The following is a 22,192-nucleotide window of genomic DNA, read 5'->3' as shown; positions in this document are numbered from 1 at the left end:
CATGATAACTTAAAAGGTTGTGGATGGATTTGGACGAAACTTGATGGATGAGTTGGGTATGTGACGAGAACAAACGAATTTGATTTGGGTTCAGGTAAAGATGCAGATCTGGCTAAATGGTGGGCTACAAAACATAAACTTTTCAACCTGGCGGCAGTACACACTCCACCAAGTGCTGTTCCAGATACCTCCACCACCGAAGGTGGATGGAGGTTATGTTTTCACCCGTCTGTCTGTCTGTCTGTCTGTTTGTTTTTTTGTATGTTTGTGAACAATATATCTCCAAAAGTTGTGGATGTATTTGGAAGAAATTTGGGGGAGAGCTTGGGTATGTGACGCCGACAAGTTGATTCAATTTTGGTGAAGATCTGAATCTGGAATCAGAGAAGTTTTTGTGATCTTTCACAATCATGCGATCGTCCAAAAACGACATATAGTAGAATATCTCAAAAGTTGTGGATGGATTCGGACGAAGCGTGGTGGGTGAGTTGGGTGGGTGACAAGAAGAAGCCGATTAGATTTTGGTTGCGGAACAGATGCAGATCCGTCCTAACAGTGGGCTACAAAACGTAAACTGTTCAGCCTGGTGGAGGTACGCGCTCTACCGCGTGCCCTTCTAGTTACAGTGTGTTTGTCAGGGTGGAGCTTCATGGAATGGATTTTTTTATTGCATTTTAGGGGACATCGTGCTGGGAATTCCTATGCAAAGTCATGACCGATGATGACTCAAATCTTGTATTTTGCTGTGAACATGCAGTAAAAGGAAACTGTTATATACAGGTATGTATGAGGCAGATGACCTGTGACAAAGATGACAGACAGCATTTCGCATATCAAGCTTCGACTGCACAAGTGGTCCATCCTGTACATTTATAAACACACTAAACTGATACATACATACAGCCGTTTTACAGCCATTTTTCCCTGCTGAGCAGGGGTTAGCTTTTTGCGGGCTCCATGCAATCATTGTTCCCTTCTTGAGGCAATGTTTTATGGTCGGATGCCCTTCCTGACGCCAACCCTGGTCGCCTCTTACGACACACAGGGATATGGTACACCTATTCTAACTGGGGCATACACCGGGACCAGTACACTGGTACTCCTTTCGCCGACCTCGGAAGGATGACAGGCTGAGTCAACACCCTGATGTGTTAATTCAGCAGACAACGGGCTCGAACTCAGGACCCCAAGGATCCCAAGCAACCACCCGAACCACTAAGCCAACACCTGGCTACGCCAAACGGTTGAGCTTGCATTTTTCCGGGATACCGGTAGATTTTTCTTATTTTCATTCCGATTGCTTTCATTTCTGTTCTCGATCGACACTTCATTGTGCATGCCATGCACATTGTCGCCAACTCTTATTCATCGCCAACAGCCAATCGGATAGCATGTTGTATAACCACACAAGCCGAGTTATTGCTTGCTAAACAAACACATTTCAAAGCCAGTAAACAAGCTCGGCACAATTTACAGATTCGCTCGAACAAATGTATTCCCACAACATAAAGTACATTGCTGGTACCCAAAGTATCCCAGGAAGTGCAGCACTTCCCACAAGCCTAGTAGCTGTGTTCTGTCTCGTCAAAGTTTTGTGTTGTGTCGCATATGTCGGTGTGTGTGTGTGTGTGTGTGTGTGTGTGTGTGTGTGTGTGTGTGTGTGTGTGTGTGTGTGTGTGTGTGTGTGTGTGTGTGTGTGTGTGTGTGTGTGTGTGTGTTTTCCACTACCACCCTGAGATCACGTAAGTAAATAAATAAAATAAAAAAGTTGCATTTTCATTACAAAGTATTCCAATTGATTGATCATGGGGGCAAAATGTGAAACAACCATCGGCGATATTGATTAATCAGAACAGCACTTGTATTAGATGGAGATTAGTGGGCGCTGCATCATATGAAACAAATGAAGCCAAAATGAAACGGCGATCGACTGGTCGCCGTGACAGTATTGTGCATTTACATGATCAAGATATCATCACAGGGTGCACACAATGAAGCTTGACGTTCATAAGGTGAAAGGGAGTCGTGACAACAGGTGTGATGTGATCACTGAGGCCCAGAAAGCTACCTGGAGGGAAGATTGTACTGGTAGCGGATGCTGCAGTGGGTGCTGCGAGTTGAGAGGTGCAGTCGTGTAGGCAGACTTCTGCAGCGACGTCGTAAGACCACCTACAGGACACGCGACTTGAGTTGCACAAAAGGAACTGATAATATGCAGATGATTACATCTTAACAAAAACCTACACGACCTTTTCACATCCACAATTGTTTGTTACAAACTCTGATGTTGATGTGAGTGGTGCTTTTTCCTTTCATAGGCAGCGTTTCAAAGTCAACTAAAAGTTTCCCTGAGGGAGTCAACCGTAAAGTGTTGACTGCCACCAAATGTAGAGCAGACCAGGTGGGACATGGAGTTTAGTACTTCCTCAAAAGTCATCAGCGAGGCACCTGGGTGGGTTTTTAACCAACAACGTGATAGTTATTTTGATAATACAAGCTCATGTAGCCGAAGGTTAGAATCCAAATCCATAACCAAAGTTGCCTTCAGCTGCATGTGAACGATACCAGTCCGATGTTCTCACCATTTGGCGTTATAACAGAAAACCGAAATGCTTTTTCATACCCATAAAATTTGTTGACATTTCATCGATAACAAGCCAAGAAAATGTAAGTGTAGAACCGATTGATATTGAAGACAGTTTCTTGTAAAAGTCAAGAATAGCCTAGTAATGCTGGCATGCCGTCATGTGATTGGGGCGCTGAGCATTGCTGGCATGACCCAGAATGGTTGGGGTTGAGGGTATCATTTACAGTAGTTGTATGAGAGACAGGTACAATATGTACAGTAAAGAACACCATTCTGACAATAACATAATATATAAACCATATGAAAATGGCAGTTTCACCCTCTGAGGCTCATAATGCTCACAGCAATCTGATAATGCCCTTAATTACACCCTGCATGCGGTGAAAAGCAGGGTTAAGCAATTGGTTAATTTCTGTCTCTGTCCTTCTGTGTACAAACATCAGTTTATGATCGAGGAACAACTTATTGCCTCTGCCACCGAAGGTGAAGGAGGTGATGTTTTCACCCCTTTCTGTCTTTCTTTCTGTTTGTTTGTGAACAGGATATCTCAACAAGTTGTGGACGCATACAGATGAAACTTGGTAGATTGTTTGGATGTGTGACAAGGAAAAATAGATTCGACTTTGGTGAAGATCCGAATCTGGATCTGGATACGAGAGTTATTTAATTTTTAAAATGATTCTTCAACATTGAGAGATTGGGTCAAAAACGATATAGAACATGATATTTAAAAAATGGATTCGGCCCGAAATGTTCTCGTGGATCAGGCATTACGTGGTGGAGGTATGCGCTCTCCCGAGTGCCCTTCTAGTTTTGGACTGTACTTCCACGCTGACAGACCTCTGGTAGCTTGTACCTGCTGCTGCGTTTGAGCCTGCGGAGTAATTGCTGAAATCTATATACGGGTTCTTCCCGACATCTTTGTTCTTGTCACACTTCTTTCTACTTTTTCACATTTCTCTATTCATTCTAATTCGTGCTTTTTATTTTATTTTATCTCTTTTACTCAATTTCTCTCTTTCTACATATATATGTCGAAGGAGAAGTTAATCCTTACAGAAAGTTTTCTGTAAGGCTCACTTGGCTGCGTCTGGATGGGTTTGAGGGTAGTGGAGTAGCGGCTGAAACCCGAATCCTATCCAAGTTCGTCCTGATGACTCCAACTTTGTTCGTTACTTCTTTGGGTCCCTTCTGATGACTCCAATGCAGTGTTTGGTCTTCCATTTAATTTCAATGGAATGCTATGTTTGGACCATGAATTGGAACATGAACCTGTAATTTAACCGTACTTTGGTTTTGAATTCGTCCCGATCGCGCATGCACAGAGAGGAGTGAGATAATTGTTTTCAATCTGCCTGTCTGGCAATCAAACAAATTGAAAATCATTCCAAACAGGAAATGTACTATTTTTAAGGATGTCATAAAGGACACAAGCAACAGGCATGAATCACGAATGTATCGGGTTCGGTAAGGTGGTGTAAAAGACACTATCAACAGCAGTAAACTTCCGATTTTTTTTTTCTACAACCTTTAAAATCTTTATTTTATTGCAATTGGATTCTATACACTACCGGTCAAAAGTTTTAGAACACCCCCATTTTTCCAGTTTTTACTGAAATCTAAGCAGTTTAATGTTTCAATGTTCTCTGAAATTTAAGCTTAGAAAAAATAAACAATTACAGATAAAAAAAGAAATCATGGAATCGTTTTGTTGAACAAAATTTAATCTAAATTTTTGACACATCAAAGTAGCTAGCCACCTTTTGCAGATATAACAGCCGAACATACTCGTGGCATTCTTTCTACAATGGAAATCAAATATTGTTCAGAAAGTTCTTCCCAACACTGTTGCAGAAGTTCCCACAAATGTGTTGCACTTGTAGGTTGCTTTGCTTTTACACTTCTGTCCAGTTCAACCCAAACCAGCTCGATGAGGTATAAGTTTGGAGACTGTGCAGGCGATAACTTGATTTGAAGCCTACCGTCTTGTTATTTTCTTCCAAGGTAGTTCTGACATAGCCTGGAGGTATGTTTTGGGTCATTATCTTGCTGTAGGATGAACCCCTGACCAACTAGACATAGACCAGGGGGTATTGCATGGCGCTGCAAAATGCTGTGGTGGCCCTTTTGGTTCAGGGTGCCAGTCAATCTGTGTAAGTCGCCGACTCTGGATCCAGTAAAAGAGCCCCAGATCATCACGCTTCCTCCTCCATGTTCAACAGATGGTGTCACACACTGAGGAACCATCCTTTCACCTACTCGACGGCGTACAAAAACCCTGCGTGATGAACCGAAGATTTCAAATTTTGATTCATCGGTTCACAAGACGTTCTTCCAGTTTTCAGTAGTCCACTGGCGGTGCTTCATGGCCCAGGAAAGCCTCTTTTTCTTATTTTGCCATCTTAGCAATGGCTTTCTTACTGCCACTCGACCTGTCAAACCTGTAGCTCGAAGTCTTCTCTTCACAGTTGAAACTGAGACTTCCTTACTTCGACCAGTGTTTGGCTGTGCTTGAAGCTGCTGTCCTGTGAGCCGCCTATCACGCAAGTTGTTGACTCAGAAACTTGTCTTTTGAGTGTGTTGTGGCTTTGGGTCTGTCAGACCTCTTCTTGTCAAAGTTTCCTCCACTTTCAAAGTGCCTTTTGATGGTGTAGGAAACTGGACTCACTGACACATTGGCTGCTTTGCAATTTCTCTAAAGGAAAGACCTTCACTATTACGGGTTATAATGGTCTGTCTGTCTTCCTTTGTTAATTGTATTTTTCTCGCCATTATAACAATATACTATTTCCAATATTATATGCAATATTGTCCAAATAATGCTTCAGAGGGTGCAGCAACACAATTTGTTCCAACACTGCTTTTATACAGACAGAGGGTTTGTAACTAATCAACAAAAGTTGGGACACCTGAAGGAATTGTTTGCATCAACTTTCAAGGATTAATTTACTTCTATTGCTACAGAGTCCAGTTGCCAGGTTGAGTACCTTGTTGTTGCGAGAAGTGTATTGTTTTTTGATGGTTTCGTACTCGCATGGGTCTATAGAAAAAAATTAGTTTGGTTGCCGGAGTGGCAACCTTGGGGAACTCCGATAAATTTGTATAAATCCAAGATGGCCACCACGGACGGAGGTGGAAAATAACTTTTCAACCAATCATGCATATCACACGTGCAAATCCTACAATCACGTGTGATACATTTTTTTCCGTATAATTTCGAGGTGAGGAATCGATTTCTGAGGTCAGTTGTGTGGTTCGAGGGTCAAATTTAGGGTCAAAGGTCAAGTTCAATGTCATTTTTGGACTATTGAGGGATTTAAAACGTTTTGACCCCTGCATCAACTGCAGATCACTCCTACTCGATAGTTGATGAATGATCCCATTGATTCTAATCTCACCTCTTCTTTTCAGAGAAACGTATGATTGCTGACTCAAGGTGTCTTCTCCCAGTGTGTCACGGAGAAGAAACGAAATTCACTGAGATCGGGATCAAGAAGCTCATCTCGTGCGCCAAATCCCGTGGAGATGGGAACCTGCAGGCTAAGCTACAGAACATTATTGATGTTGGTGGAGATGCGGCAAGCAGAGCCTGCCACAAAGGTTGCTACTGTACTTGTACATCAAAAGAGAAAATTGAGAGAGTGAGAAAGTCACAGAAAAGAAAGGCTGAAGATGAGGGTGTAAGGACAACTACAAGGTCTCATACTAAGGTAGCTGACAAAGGTGTGTTTGAATACAAACGTGATTGTATGTTCTGTAGTGAGGAATGTTTACCCATTGATGATAGACACCCAGGAAGATGGGACCGCGTTTGTGAGTATATGACCAAAGAACATTTTGACACAGAACGTAACCCACTCCCAACTATGAAAGATATGCTCCTTGATTTTGCTGAGCAGCGTAATGATGATGTCGCGAGAAGGGTCAAGTTGCACCTTGCTTTTGTTTCTGATTTACCTTCTGCTGAATGCAAGTACCACGTCCGCTGCTGTAACAGTTTCACGAAAGTTCCCAGATATGCCGATTTGCCAACTGGTAGTGCAAATGAAAATGCTCTGAAGGAAGTCATTGAGTACATGAACCGAGAAAGGTCCAGAATATGGAATAGTGTTGAACTGCATTCCATGTACTCGGATCGAGGTGGCAAGCTCGCTCGACGTGACATGTTAAGCAAGTTGACTGACTGCATAAGTAAGGATGTTATCGTTGTTCGGGTAGATGGCTGTGCTGCCATTGTTGGTTTCCGTGAGTCCTTTGCTAAAAGTCTCAAGATAGTTAAGGTAGATGATACGGATGAGAGGAGCATTGCTTCCGTGGTGAGGCAGATCAAGCATGAGGCACGGTCGTTCAAGTACAGCAGTGCCAATTATGACCTATCAGAGTTTACACAGGCCAACACAATCAAGGCGACCAGCCCAAGTTTGTTGAAGTTGGTTTCGGACCTGGTATCCGGTGGTAAAGTGACCAAGAAATCTCTGAGCCTGAGCCAGTCAATTCAGAGTCACGTTACAGGAACCAGAAATCAGACAACATTAGGACTGGCAGTCAAACCGTTGCACCGGCACGGCAGTTCCGAACTTCTCAAACCCCTTCATGAACATGGCTTCACGACCTCGTACGATGAGGCCCTGGGATTCCGAAAATTGGACGCTCGTCTACTAGGTGACAATACACAGGTTCTCCACCAGTTCATGGGGTTGTGTAGAACCGTCGGCGCCATCTTCGATCTCCAGGTATTCACACCCAATGGTCGACGCACTACCCATGTCCTCTCACATGAATTCCAGCAACCTCATCCCGCAGGTATGCTGGAGTATAGCCACGCTAAGCCAGGGATGCAGACCATACTTGCAAAACCTGCCGACCAGCAGGCTCCACCTGAACTTGACATCACGAAGTATGGGTGGGAAATAAAAGATGGCACCCCAGTACCAGCAACCTCCGATCAGCCCCCAGGACCCCCAAGATCTCATGGATGTAGTGCGGTGCGGCTGCAAGGCGGCGTTGAAGGCGTGCGGCACTGAACGTTGCAGCTGTCACCATGGAAAGATATCATGCACTGTGTATGTCGTGACGCCTGCTTCAACCGTTCAAGAGAGGAGACGAAGACCAAGATGAAATGGAAGAGGAAGGAGAAGCAGATGTGGAAGATGATGAGGAAACTGAACATCTTGATCTTGCATTCGGCTCTGATGATGAATGGGAGTGATCAACGTTACTGAATAAACGCTTGACCACCATCGCTCTGAAAATGTCATTATTATTATTTTATTTCATTTTTGGCCGAAAAAGACCTTGAACTTCACCTTTGACCCTGAATTGACCCCAAATCACAAATTTGACCTCAGAAATTGATTCCTCAGGTCAAAATTATACAGAAAAGAGGTATCACACGTGATTGTAAGTTAATTGGTTGAAAAGTTATATTCCACCCCCGTCCGTGTTGGCCATCTTGGATTTATGCAAATTAGCGGAGTTCCCCAAGGCTGCCGCTTCAGCAACCAAGCCAAATTTTCTCGATAGACCCATGTGAGTACGAAACCATCAAAAAACAATACACTTCTCATTACAACAAGGTTGAGTACAGAACATATACAGGTGGCAAACGGACTAACAGAACAGCTGCAGTTGCTAACCCATTACTTGTTTCCTGAAAGGGGGCCTTTTTTAACAACTCTGAAATTTACATTATTTTTCAGTTTTTGGTTACAATGCTTAGCTTTGTACCATTTCAGGTCATTCACTGGACTTGAACTGCTTAAATTTCAGTAAAAACGGGAAAAATGGGGGTGTTCTAAAACTTTAGAACAGTCGTGTCCTTGAACTGTCAAACACAAATCGCGTTTTTGGCACTTTTAAAACCCTACCGTTTAGCAATACTTGGACAAAATATTACGCCATTTTACATCATCACGACCACAGTTGCCACTCGCAGACCCCGCTGATGTCCTTGTTTCTCAAGACAGCATGGGGTAAGGTGTTCTATGAACTCTCTAATTCTATAATGTCAGTCTCTCAAATTGGTAAACATTGAAAATAACATGCAGACACACCTTGAAAGTGACTCGGGCAGAAGAGCAGGGGCTGGGGGTACACTTCAGCAGGCAGGCTGTACTGTGTGGAAGTGACGGATCCAATGGTTGGGCCAATGTCAGGACAAAACCCCGGTGGATAACTCAAAATCGGAGGCTCCTGATTTGGTAATGGTAATGTCATCGTGGGATTTGTGGAGAATGGCCCACCCTGGATAAAGCAAATCATCATTACCACCGTTATCCTGCAGCATGAGGGTTATCCATCATCGTTATTTCATAACAGTACAAGCTCCGACAACAGCATGTACAAGAAAAAGTCTGAAACTTCAAGATATAACCAACTTATGGCAGTGTGAATCATCCAGCATGCTGCAGCACTGTGAGGTCTGTACGAGGTACTCCATCATTAATGGATATTTCAGATCCTTTTCGCCCTACCCTCCATCCGGCCCCCACAACCCTCCCCCCTTCCTTCCTCTCCACCTCCCCCCTTCCACTACATATCCCAGAATTCTCCAAAGAAAATGCTCAATATGTTATCAGTAAAGCACCAGCACACAATGATGTGTATTAAAATAAATCTAGTCAATATGGCGAGCTTGCAAACATATCCCGTCTTGTGCAGCAATTAAATAGCTGCTCTTCGAGGGATTGCAATAAACATGGATTAAAAGGCAAGGACTGAGGAAGTACATACAAACAAGATGTTAAACATTTGTAAACTCGATAGCTGGGTTTCCCACTTTATCGAGTTACCTGACTATGCAGTACAGGCATCTGGTTGCTGTATGTGCTCTCGGTGGTAGCAGGAGGCAGATAAGGAAGGGTGCCAAGTGTCTGTAGGTTGTAGGATAGTGGGCGACTGTGACAAACTTCCATGGCTTGCCACGATGATGCAGCGCTGGGTGGGGGTGCGTGAATAGGATTGGGAAACACAAGGCAAAGGATGAATGTGCGATGAAACCGTTGAACGAGAATTGTGGAGGAGCCAATATATCTGTGTCCTCAATAAATGAGGCCTCAACCCTGGAGGGATTATTGTGTGGCTGAAGCAGCTTCCGATTGTCATTTGTTACAAACAGACAAAGGAAGCACACTGCAGATGTTGAAGTACCTCTGGTAATCCAGAACAGCCATTCTCACTGCTTTCAAGGAACAACTAAATTACCAGCATCAGCTCACGCCACCAGTTGCTTTAGCTAAGCTGAGCTCTCGGAGAGTCGTGGAACCGCCTTTTGAGGATCACACACAAGAGCCGAGCTGTAACGTTCGGAGATGTCATAATACATCGAAGTGAGATACCCCACGACTATGAGCTTGTCTTTAAAGATGTTAATTAGGTGGTATTTCATGTACAAAAATCGAGGCTCATGGAAGAATGAGGGGCACATATACGTAATTTCTTCACTCAGTCACTGTTCGGACTTATTTTGACAACTTTTTGGCATTCCGATGTGTGATCATGACATGTCCCGATAAGTTGGGGTCAGCAGCTCACAGAGCATGTATCGTTGGCCCAAGTCTTTCATGACTGGCCAGGCAGGATGTTCGAATGAAGCTAGATAGGGCAGCAATTTGACTAGTGTGATGGCGATAACCCACCTACACTTCATCATAATATACTGCAGGATCTTTAACGTCCGCCAATTGATGCTTGCAGACAGGACACCCAGCTTAATGGCCTAAGGCCCAGAGAGACGGTGCATTCGTCAATGGATTATATACTTGAATACTGTCGCCATGTATGAGCAGGCAATGTACACTTCCAGCAAAGCAGCGGTCAGACAGTTCATAGTTGGGTCAAGAATCGAGTCAACCCCAGCCTGGACATCTCAAAGGTAAGTGCGTTACCTCTGTACCATCCTGCCGGGCCAATGGAGTCATGAAACATTAAACGGTTACCCAAATCTAGATTATCAATAACAGATGGATATGGACAACTCTATTTTGACAAAGTCTGATCGATTAGAGTTAGACAAATGGAGATTGCAATGGAAATTAAACGAAAATGGACTTACTGTGTGGTGTGTCCGTAATCTTGCAGGTGGCTGAGTGTAAGAAAAGGGTGCGACAGAGCTTGGGCCGGTGTGATGCGCTCAGCTGCATCTACAACAAGCATCATTTTGAGTAGGTCCACAAACTCTCTGCGGTCAATCCTCTCGGCACGTGCCTCCGTGCCACGGAGCTCCAATGCTGGGTTCACCTATCAAACCACATATCAACAACTGAACTTTATCACTTAAACAATCTCAAAAATTTGAGTACAATGCCAATGCAACTTTTTTTTTTTTTTTAGGACGATACTAATAACTAACAATCTCAAATTTTTGAGCACAATGTCTTGCACACTCTGATCTTTTAGTGCTTTGTCCCATCCCCTTCCACCACAGGTTTCTGCAGGAGTCACACGGTCCAACATCAACCCCCTTTTAGTGAAACTATCTAAATCCAGGATCACCGCTTTTCTCCACTCATTTGTTCTATTCTCTCACCTGTGGAACAAACTTCCACATTTTCTTCAATCTCATCCTTCCCTCCAGTTCTTCCACCCAGCTGTTCACCACCATCTCAGATCGTCCCCAATCCAAAACAATGATCTTTCTGCCCTGGTTAACCCCCTGCCCCACCTCGTTCCCTCCTTACAAATTTCCAGCTTTCTCTCCTGAGAGTTTCCTTCTGTATCCATCTTGTCGACCCAAAGCATCCTCTCCTACCCCCCCTCCCCCCATTCCTTCCCACACACATTGTTTGTCCAAGTTTGCCTCTATCTTGACTTTCAACTCTGCTGTTGTTGTTTTCCTCCTCTGTCTGCTGTTCCTTTTGTCCTGTTGCATCCTGATCCATTCAGTGTACTAGCACTAGATCTTCCATGAGGCTCAAATATGGATACAAAAAAACCCAAAATTAAATAAAATGCAATCCTCTTTCAGAGTCATTTCCATTCTGACCAGAAGGATTGCATGTAGACCCGGACCCTGACATTCGCGGGTTCCACGTATTCGCGGTTGATAATTTGCGACATGCTCCTACATTTGTGGGAAATGGCCCCGCATATTCGCAGTTTTCACGGCAATTTTTTTTTTCCACAAGCCGCGAGCATAACATTTATAAAACATATCTTCCACGAGCCATGCACAAAGCAGCTGGATGCACGTACAGTACAATACTTTACGTACGCAAAAAAACATCTTCCATGAGCCGCGAACATGCCCTGCTTCCTGTAAGTGTATTGTAGCTTCGTGGGATAAACATAGTTTTGTGGAATGTCTCACGTCATTCCCCACAATGACATCCCCTGTGAGTTACTTACAGAATGAAAACACGAACAGAATCTCATGTTGTATCGAGTAATTACCAGGTCACCACATGAGGACATCACACAATGAAAACATTCAGCGCATCTTAGTGGACCACTGATACGGGAGAAGGCGAAGCTCCTGCATGACAATCTCTCTGGCGTGGGTGCTGCAAGCACGAGCGTGGCGGGTACAAGTGACACCTCCAGCCCGTTTACAGTGAGCAGAGGGTGGTTCCACTGCTACATGGTGCAATATCAAGCTTGTAGGGGAGTGTGCCTCCACAGACCACGACGCGGCCAAGGCATTCCCTGCAGAATTTGTGAGCCTCATCAAGAAGAGGTACTAGTACCTGCCGGAGCAGGTCGTTATCACTGATGAGACCGGTTTGTTTTGGAAAAAGATGCCGACCAGAATGTTCATCTCACAGCGCGAGAACAAAGCAGCCGGCTTCAAGGCCGCAAAGGACTGGGTATCCCTTCTCCTCTGCACAAATGCCGAAGGGGACTTCCTAGTAAAGCCCATGATGCTCTACCGTTCCCTGAACCCGCTTGCGCTGAAGAACAAAAATGAGCAGGTGCTGCCCATGTACTGGAGGGCAACCAGGAAGATGTGGGTGACGTCTGAACTTTTTATGGACTGGCTCCATAATTGTTTCGTTCCTGAGGTCGCGAGGTACCTGGCAGGAAAGAACCTTTCATTCAAGGTACTCCTGCTGCTTGCCAACGTTTTTGGCCACCCCATGGACCTGAACGGCGCTCACCCAAATGCTTAGGTCATGTTCCTGCCATCGAACACGACCTCCCTCATCTAGCCGCTTGACCAAGGGGTAATATCAACTTTCAAGACTTATTACACCTGGCGCACCTCATCTTCATCATTTTGCAAAGTTAAGTGTGCTGTGTGTTTAATAAAAAAAATTGAAACTGTACATGATGTTGTTGTTGTTGTTGTTTTCATTTTGCAGTATGGTACGGTTTGGTGAAGAGACTTTAAAACTGGTGTTGTCGTTTTTTAGCTCGCCTGTTCGAAGAACAGAGAGCCGATACCCCTGACGTGAGCGTGAGCGTGAGCGTGAAAATGTTAAAGTTTTTGGTGCAAGTTATTTAGAAGCTTGCCATTCATTTAATATATGTGTACTTGGATGCTGATATTTGGCATGGAGGTTCCTTTGGGGTATATTATTGATGTAGTGAAGTTGGAATAAAAAAAAATTATATTTTTAACATTTTTTTACCTGTTTTGAACTTAACTTTTTTGTAGCACATCAATGTTAAAGTTTTTTCCTTTCTAATGTTTTTATCTACCACACTATTTTTTACTGATTACAATATACAAATACATATATTGCTTTAAAATTATTTGGATCAGACTTCACTGCAATGCTTTATAAAAAATAGTATTAGACTAGTCTTTTAAAAACGATAAATGTATAAACAGGCGAGCATTGGGTGGCTTTGACGCCAACTCTCTGGTTATACTTGTAAGCATCTTTAATGAAAATGTAATCATGCATTTGTGGTCGAAAACATTTTTCACTTTAAAGACTTTCCCCTTTGAACCAGGAACAGCCGCGAACCGACGTTATCCCCCTTGTACCAAATCCCCGACTTTGATGGTGTCGCCATTTGCAGCCTTTTTCATGAACCTGGAACCGCCACAAAATGATAACGTTATCCTCCTTGTCTCCATTGTAACAATGACAAAACACTCGCGGATTTTACCCCAACATTCACGAATTTTTCGTGGGTCGGGAAATCCCCGGAACCTATTCCCTCCATTTCCCATTGAAACAATGCTCCCACATTCACGGTTTCAAAATTCCTGGGGTTTCCCTGGAACATATCCCCCTTGAATGTTGGGGTCCTGGTGTACTAAGAATCTTTCCTTCAATAAAAAGTCTGAAACCTCAAAGCAAGTCATGTGTTGTCTTTCTGTGGAATGAAAATATAAGGCCGAGATGTGAATTTTGGAAGTACCTTGTCCTGACACAGGTAGAAACTAGAACGGCACTTGGTGGAGTGCATACCTCCACCAGGCTGAACATACGTTTTGCATTGCACTAATAGGCTGGATCTGCATCCAGACCTCAAGAAAAATCAAATATAATTGTTCTCATCACCTACTCAACTCATTCACCAGTATTTGTCATAATCTGTCCACAACTTTTTGAGATATCGTGCTATATATCGTTTTGGCCCTATCTCTCAAGTGTGAGGAATCACTTAAAAATTATCGTATCTGGATCTTCACCAAAATCAACTCAACTCATCTTTGTTACACACGTAATCTATCCACAACTTTTTGAGATATCCTGCTCACAGACAGACAAACTGGGGTGTAAATATAACCTCCGTCCGCCCTCGGTGACAGAGGAAATGATTTACGCGTACCTGAACCATGTCATCCAGGGAGCTGAAGATGTACTTTCTTGCCTCCTTTGACTTGAGTCCCGTCTCAGCTTCATGTTCCTCTGGGGACTGAACAATAACACATTCACTTGATTAAAACACATACTTACTTCTTGTGATGCTGTTACATGAGGTGGTAAAATAACTTCTGAAACGATCTAATGTTAACAACAAATGTTCAACCTCATTGCCCAGGTATGTGAGCATTTTTCTACGATCTAGAGTCAATAAGTTAATGACAACAAATCTGTCCTGGGCCTTGCTTTAGGGAGAATATTGCTCAGTTCATCCAACAAGCTCACTTGGTCCCTGCAGTGAAAGTAGTCAATAGCATGGGGAATTCAGATTGAGCTTCTCAACATACATTGTCAATTTGTGAACTTCTCTACCTGCTCATACTCCCAATGCCCATGTACTGACCAATGACAAATACAGTAGAATCTGGAGAATAAGGGCATGCGCTTATTTTTAGATTTAGTGGAACACATATGCGCTTATTATGCCTCTGCTGATGAAGTTGCCGGAGGCATTATTATTTTCGGGTTGTCCGTTCGTAGTCTGTCTGTCCGTGCATGCTAATTTTCTGTTTTCTCTGCAACCACTTATCTGATTGAAACAAAATTATCACCATAGGTGCGACTACTCATGTGGAATGTTTTAATAATAATTATGACATCGGAGGTCACATGGTGTGGCAGGCATGTTGGAAAAGAGGAAAAACTTTGGACCTCTGTATCTCCGAAACAAGTCCATGGAAAACAAGGACAAATGTGTCCAAGAGCCGCGTCATAAAGGTTTTGTCTTCACCAGAAGAAGAATAAGAAGAATAAGAAGAATAAGAATAAGAAGAATAAGAAGAATAATAAGAAGAATAAGAATAAGAATAAGAATAAGAATAAGAATAAGAATAAGAATAAGAACAACAACAACAACAACAACGCGGAGCTCTCAGTCAGCGTTCGCAACGCGACGCTGCTAAAAATTGAAACTTGGCACATGTGAAGTACTCCCCATGGGAAACAATATTGATTTTTTTTGATGATGTCATAGGTGGCATTGTGATGACGTCATAATTGCATACGTCGAACACTTTATCCGATGAGTATAAAAATTTTTGAGGGTCATCTCCGGCTATATTGTATGTGGGAGAAAAACTGATGATGTCATCGGTCACATGGTTCGGCAGCCCTTTTTATTTTTTAAACATAAAACCCTTCAAAAATAATCTCAAATGGCTGAACAGATTGACGTGGAACTCAACAGGTATGATCGCCTTTCTTGAGAAACAAAAAGTTCTCCACCTATGATGTCATGCGTCGCACTGTTTGGCAGCTATGATTTTTGTGAAGAAAGAAACTTTTTAAAATCTTCTTCTCCAGAACAGCTTCACAGATCAAGGGGAAACTTCAGCCACATGTTCTCCAAGCCATGGGGATACTTGGGTGCTCACGAATAATTAATAGGTCACATGGTCTGGCAGCCATATTGGATTGAACAAAACTCTTAAAAAAATTATTTCTTGAAGTGCTTCTTCAATCGACGTCAAACGCCACAATTATGATCTAGTAGTCATGGGGAATATATATTTTTTAAATTTCAACCTGATCAGACGCATGGTCTGGCAGACAGAATTGGTGAATATTTTGAATCTGGGTTCAGGGATTTAAATCAAACTTGGTACAAGTATGTATAATGAGTTAATAATGTGGGCAGAGGCCTATCTGGTGACATTGTAACATCGAAGAGTACCCTTCTAGTTTTCCATATGCGCTTGTATTGAAAAAGCCTGACATATGCGCTTATTGGGTGGTCACTAGACTACCGTTATTCTCAGGTTTTCCGTCTGTCTATATGTATGTAATGGAGAGCTCTGGAGACCAGAGGAGTCAACCAATTTTGATGAAACTTGACTGGTAGGTTCATACCAGGATCGAGTTGTATACTTTTGAGCACCGTTGCTATGGACGCCACCGTTGCCTAGCAACGGGACTTTGAAATTTTTGAAAAAAATCCGAAAAATATTTTTATATCTTTTTTTCGAAAATCAAAAATCTGCTTCTGTGCTTTTATGCACACTATAATCAACCTCTTTGTCAAAAATTTTCAGCCCGATCCGTCAAAAACTGTACGACTAGTATGCAATTATGTAGCGACCACCCATGTCGCCTACCGGCTTGTTCCCCATATGTGCTTATACGTATTCAAAAAGCCACGACATGTGCTTATAATGGTAAATGATCTTCAGATTGGCTGCATAGATGCCAGTTTTTACCTCATTGTAATTTTAATTGTCCGTACCACGGAAACAATTACTAAATACACTTTCAGTCCTTGAGCACTTATCTGTTTAAACTCCGCAACAAGTTCGTTTTCCATGTCCAGGCAAAAGGCCAGTCTTCTGCTCCCTATCTTTCTTTGAACCTTCCACACTCTGAACAACTATTTCCTCATCCTTCCCCATTCGCATCAAAGTCCTCGTGTTAAGTATGAATTTCTTAGACGTCAGTTACTGGTTCTTATTAGAGTTGTAAAACGCGATAATCTCAATCTTCTTTTCACGGGTGTACAATTGACACTTCACTGGCACGTCCATTTTGATCGTGATGAAAAACGTTGTTTTACGACTCTTGATTAAGAACAAACAACCAAACGTTGTTTTGTGAGTATAACTCTTGTAAGTAACACTGTAACCATACCAGATGTGTAAGAAATTCAGACTGAGAGTTTATGTGCCAATAAAACACAAAATACTGTCGTGTCTGAGTTGATAATATTTTCGGTTTTCAAAGCCTTACTATGACGTTTTTATATGCGCTTATTTTTTAATGGAGAAATAAAATAGGAAGGTCCCGTGTGCGCTTATTTTTCATATTAGCTTATATTGATGCGTACACTCATTATCCAAATTCTACTGCCCAATCCAAAAAAATGTTTGTCAGCTGATAGCCGGCCCCACGAGACTTGCTTGAGAACATCCAAGAAGTGATCTGTAATAAACTAAAAACAATTTCAAGTAAAATAGCCTGCAATTAGTCACCGAGCAATAAGGTTCCACGAGGAACGAGGTTTCATTCTCCATTGCCAGGAAGCTAAAGATACCTCCGGCCGTAAGCAAACAACCACAAGGTGTACATCATGGACCCTTCATAAAAGAACACACGCAGCATTAACTTTTGGTTCCCTCTACAGTGGTTCCTTACCTTCAACTTCCATTCTTTGTATGTGCTCTCCTTCTTAAAGAACTTCCCAGTTTTTGTACCGCTGCTGAGCAGATGTTCTGGAGGCAGACCTTGAGTCTCCGATATGTAACGGATCTGTGGAACATGCATTTTAGGGGACATTGTTGGGCAAAAGCAAATGAGAAATTAAATCATGTCGATAGATATACTGTTGCAACAACATGCACAATGCAAGGGAAAGTGGAAAAGGAAAAGTAAAAGTCTCGGTCTGTTTGCCTGTCTGACAAGAAAAAATTGATTCGATTTTGGTGAAGATCCGAATCTGGATCTGGATACGATAATTATTTAATTCTCCAAGTGATTCTTCACTATTGAGAGATGGGGCCAAAAACGATATGTAACATGATATTTCAAAGATGTATTGATTGGGCCTGATATGTTCTCGTGGATCAGGCATTACGTAGCGGAGGTATGCGCTCTACTGAGTGCCCTTCTGGTTGTTATTGTTATTACTAGTGCAGGCCCATACGTGCGTGCCCGTACGTGCGTGGGAAAAAACAAAAAACAAAAAAAAAAACGAATTGTGACGTCAAAGCACCGTGTCCTGTCATTGGTTTGGTAAATAAATGGCCATAACTTGGGAACCACTTGTCCGATCAATATCAAACCTTGAAAAGGCACATACTCAGGTCCCCAGCAATATACCTGGCAAGTTTCAATTAGATCGGACCAGTGGTTGTCGAGAAACAGCAGTCACAGACGCACACACAGGCACACAGATTGCTGGAATTATAGATAGATGGTTCAAGTTTAACACGAGATGCTTTTCCGCAATAAACTGTGTTCCTATTCACAGAACATGTGAGAAATGCAGAGCAGAAAACACAAAAGCACAACTAGCTTGTGGTTTTGTCAAAAGCACAAAGGCTCATGAAGTCTTAAGTTTCTGTCAGAGTCCCCTATATAAAGCACGCCATTCGTTCTCAGAAGCTACATAGCTTCACAGAGGAGTAGAGCATGTCCTTTTATGATCTCTTTGCCATCCTTCCTGTCAACCAACCACCGTTACCACACCGTCCTCCTCCTCCCCCTTGCCTCCAAATTCACATGAAGGTTATGATGACATTAGGGCAGAAAGCATGAACTGACAATAGGACAGTTGGGATAGCATGCTGACACAAAACATAATAATTGAACGAGGAAGAAGAGACAGAAGAAGGAAGGAAACAGTGTTACATTCATGGGGGTCAGAGATATAAATAAGACCTTTGCTTATTTCACATTCGCGGTAAGGACGTAGCTTTCTACCACTGTATTAAAAATCTGTTTAGTGCAAAGTCACCCTTCGTATTGCCACTGGCATCCAATGGTTAGAAACTGGTTTGAGTCTGGGCTGAGATAAAGGACTCATGGCAGTGTCACAGAGCCTGACGGGCCTCTAACAAGGAGGAAAGGTGGCCTGCGATTGGCTCCATGTCCATGTGTACGATTGGCGGAGAACGACATCAATACGCCAGGCTTAAATTGGCCCTGGATGCACATGTGCAGGGGCCACCACCCTTCTTCACCGGCGGGCACACCCACTGTGGAAGTGATTGGCTGCCGCTGGGCACGTGGAGCAGCATGATTAGCCACACTGCAATGGGCCAGGACAGTGTGATCCTGAGAGGGGGGGATTTGCACCAATAAACTATGAAAGCCAGGCAAGCTTCAGACTGAGGGGCTTTGACTTGTTGGTTGGACTTGAGAATGGAGAGGAGAGGGTGAGGACTGCAGCCTGGTGTCTGCGTTTCATTTCCCCATGCTCGTCTTGCCTACCACGTCATCCTCTCGCCTGCCACCGGTTCCTTGCTGCCATCTGAGCCACTCCACTGCCCTGTGGGGCAATATCCTTTCAAAAACCACCCCGGTGCCATGTGTAGAGAGCTCTGCATGTGGTGCTTTAGCCGATTACACCTGTACCATGTATCGGTTATTTATCGTGTTTGCCTGTCTGTCTGTTTGTCCGAAGGTTTGTTCCGTTTGTGTTCAGTCCCATTTAATCAATCATCTATATTAGTGGGTACTCCCGCCCTAAGGGTGGGAGTACCGTTCTTGGCCCACCTTCGGTGGGCAGGTGGGCAATGTGCTGTGGCACGTTCTTGAAAATGCACTTTATAATTTGTCATACTTGTAAGATTTTATTGATCGAAACACACTCCATATCACAAGATAAAGATGATTTGTAATAGTGGCTATCACCAAAGGTGGCGCTATTTCCGCCACTTTAAGTTTGGCATTTCGAAGAGACATGCCCACTTCGCTCATTCGCCTTTCCACACTCTACAGTCTCGCATAATTGGATTACTTTTGGTGGAGATAAATTGTGAATCAAGTTAATCCCCTTAAACAGGTTATCAGCACACATACGTGACTGCCCACGTACGGGTCGGTAAAAATCGTTCGCTGCCAGCTTTGCTTGAGTGAATTTGAATCGTACTGGTCATTTACGAAGCCAGTTGCTTCGGCTTTGCAACCTCACACCCAATTGTGATAAATGGTTGTGGCACGAAGTTGTAAACGTGACAATAGTAACCTTCAAATCGATAGGGAGAGTTAAGGGGAGGTTAATAAAGACAGTAAATATGATGGATAGAGATGGAGGATGATCTGAGGTGATGGTACACTGCCAAAATGAAGTCTTGGGGGAAAGAAAAAGGTTCCACAAGCAGGAGAAAGAGGAACAATGTGATGGAGTTGAGCGGTTGACCTAGGTATTGTGGTGTCTTTATGTATTGTAGGTCCGTGTCAACCCCATCACTTGAAAAAAAATTTTTATTTACTTAAATACACTCTTCGACCCCTTTCAGGGAATGAGAGCAAAAAAACCCCACAAGAATACAAATGTCCACAAAACAAGAGATGTGGTAAGATGAACTGAGGTCCTTTTTCAGTTTATTTATTATGATATAGGAGTCCAGCAGCCAACTAGCTTAACCTGGAAGTGGAGTATATACAATGTTTTTGGGTTGATTTGGGTCACTGAGACCATAAATATTAACAATCCGCTTGATGACACCCTGTCACCGTTAGGCATTTTTTCTAATTTGCATAACAAACAAATCCCATTTCAAAGAAGACGGTGATAATGCAAGTAACAAAGAAACATGTGAATATTGGTACAGCAAAGTTGTTCAATACCACCCTTCTCTTTTCACAAGTCATAGGACTCCAGACTAGCTGCCATGACACAATAGACATCAAGACATTACTATCGTATGAGCTATCCCCGGTGCCTACATCGATGTTCAACGACTCGGGTGACATGAGAACGGGAAAGGCTAAGGCACAGTTTAAGAAGCAACTACAAGTTGAGATGTCGTCAAGAATTGTATTACCCAAAGTCAAATGTAGGGTGCTAGATGGTTCAGCTGTCCTCTGGGTGATACATTGGCCAGCGAATGGCACAGTCCGCGACTTTGTTGTGAACTACAAACAGTACATCCAACATAAACTTACTTCTAGCGATGTCTATCTCGTGTTCGACAGGTACCAGGATTTCAGTACTAAGAGTATGACCAGATGCAATAGAACAACAGAAGCAAGCAGAGTACATCGACTGGCTCTGGATACACCTCTACCCCCACAGAAAGTTCTCCTGACAGTGTCAGAAAATAAATCACAGCTGATGGAAATTATCTGTGAAGAGCTGACCAGAGACACTACCTTCGATCGAGACTACACAATGCCCCACAAACTTGTCATCACTAGCAGTAATAACACACCTGTTGAAATAAGTTATGGGGGAGTGGTGATCCACCGGGAAGACAGGTCTACATCTCATGAAGAGGCAGACTGCATCATTGTTCAACAAGCAGTAACAGTTGCGACTGAATGCCAAGTAGGCGTGTCAGTGATTGCAGATGACACCGACGTCTTCATCCTTCTGCTTCACCACTAATTTGAGCGACAGTTAACCAGTCACATGATCATGGAATCGCCGATTCATGGTAGAACCATTATTGACATACAAGCTACTGTTAAACAACAGCACAGCATAGTAGATGGACTGTTGTCTATGCACGCCCTATCGGGTTGTGATACATGTGCATGCTATTTCGGTATTGGTAAAGTAACGGTACTGAAAGTACTGTGAGAAGGCTACTCCTTGTCACTTTTGGGTGACATTCATGCATTGTTACCAGAAATAACAAGACAGGCATCCAAGTTTATGGCCGCATGCTATGGACACAAGGACTGTAGCAGTACATCTGAGTCAAGGAAGAAGTCATGGGCAACAAAGATTGGAAAGGGCATCACAGCCATACCAAAGCTGAAGTCTCTACCTCCCACAACAGAAGCATTTCTGGAAAATGTCAAACGGGCACACCTGCAGGCAGCTGTGTGGAAACACGCTTTGGATCTCGACCCTCCCTCACTAGATCCAACAGAACATGGATACGTTCGTGACGACAGTTCCAAGACTATGTTTCCTCAATCGAGACATGAAGATGTGTCCCTTACTCCACAAGAGATTCTGAAACTGATGCGCTGCTCTTGTGAAAGTGAAAGACCTTGCAAATCAGGAAGATGTGGATGTGTGAGCGGTAAACTACCGTGCACTGTATTTTGCGGATGTCATGCTGAGGACTGTCATAACGAACTGACTAAATGTGATGTAGCCTCCGATGCAGATGACGACGAT

At 43.2% G+C, this 22,192-nt stretch overlaps 1 protein-coding gene across 1 annotated transcript in view; it reads right to left on the bottom strand.

Annotated features, from left to right (window-relative positions):
• The window catches only part of LOC147025887 (uncharacterized), a 138,188-nt gene that overhangs the window by 31,140 nt on the left and 84,856 nt on the right, over window positions 1-22,192 (bottom strand). Inside the window, exons 5-10 of the mRNA XM_085883612.1 lie at window positions 17,530-17,643; window positions 14,312-14,398; window positions 10,641-10,825; window positions 9,379-9,523; window positions 8,641-8,830; window positions 2,069-2,169 (exon numbers count right to left, since the gene is read on the bottom strand). Coding sequence (XP_085739738.1) covers window positions 2,069-2,169; window positions 8,641-8,830; window positions 9,379-9,523; window positions 10,641-10,825; window positions 14,312-14,398; window positions 17,530-17,643 — 822 coding nt within the window. The remainder of the gene's footprint in view (window positions 1-2,068; window positions 2,170-8,640; window positions 8,831-9,378; window positions 9,524-10,640; window positions 10,826-14,311; window positions 14,399-17,529; window positions 17,644-22,192) is intronic.

Source organism: Eptatretus burgeri, chromosome 5 (assembly GCF_056783735.1).
Source record: "Eptatretus burgeri isolate ZD-2024b chromosome 5, Ebu_testis_v1, whole genome shotgun sequence".
Classification (NCBI taxonomy): domain Eukaryota; kingdom Metazoa; phylum Chordata; class Myxini; order Myxiniformes; family Myxinidae; genus Eptatretus; species Eptatretus burgeri.
This window is presented reverse-complemented; position numbering and strand designations above follow the sequence as displayed.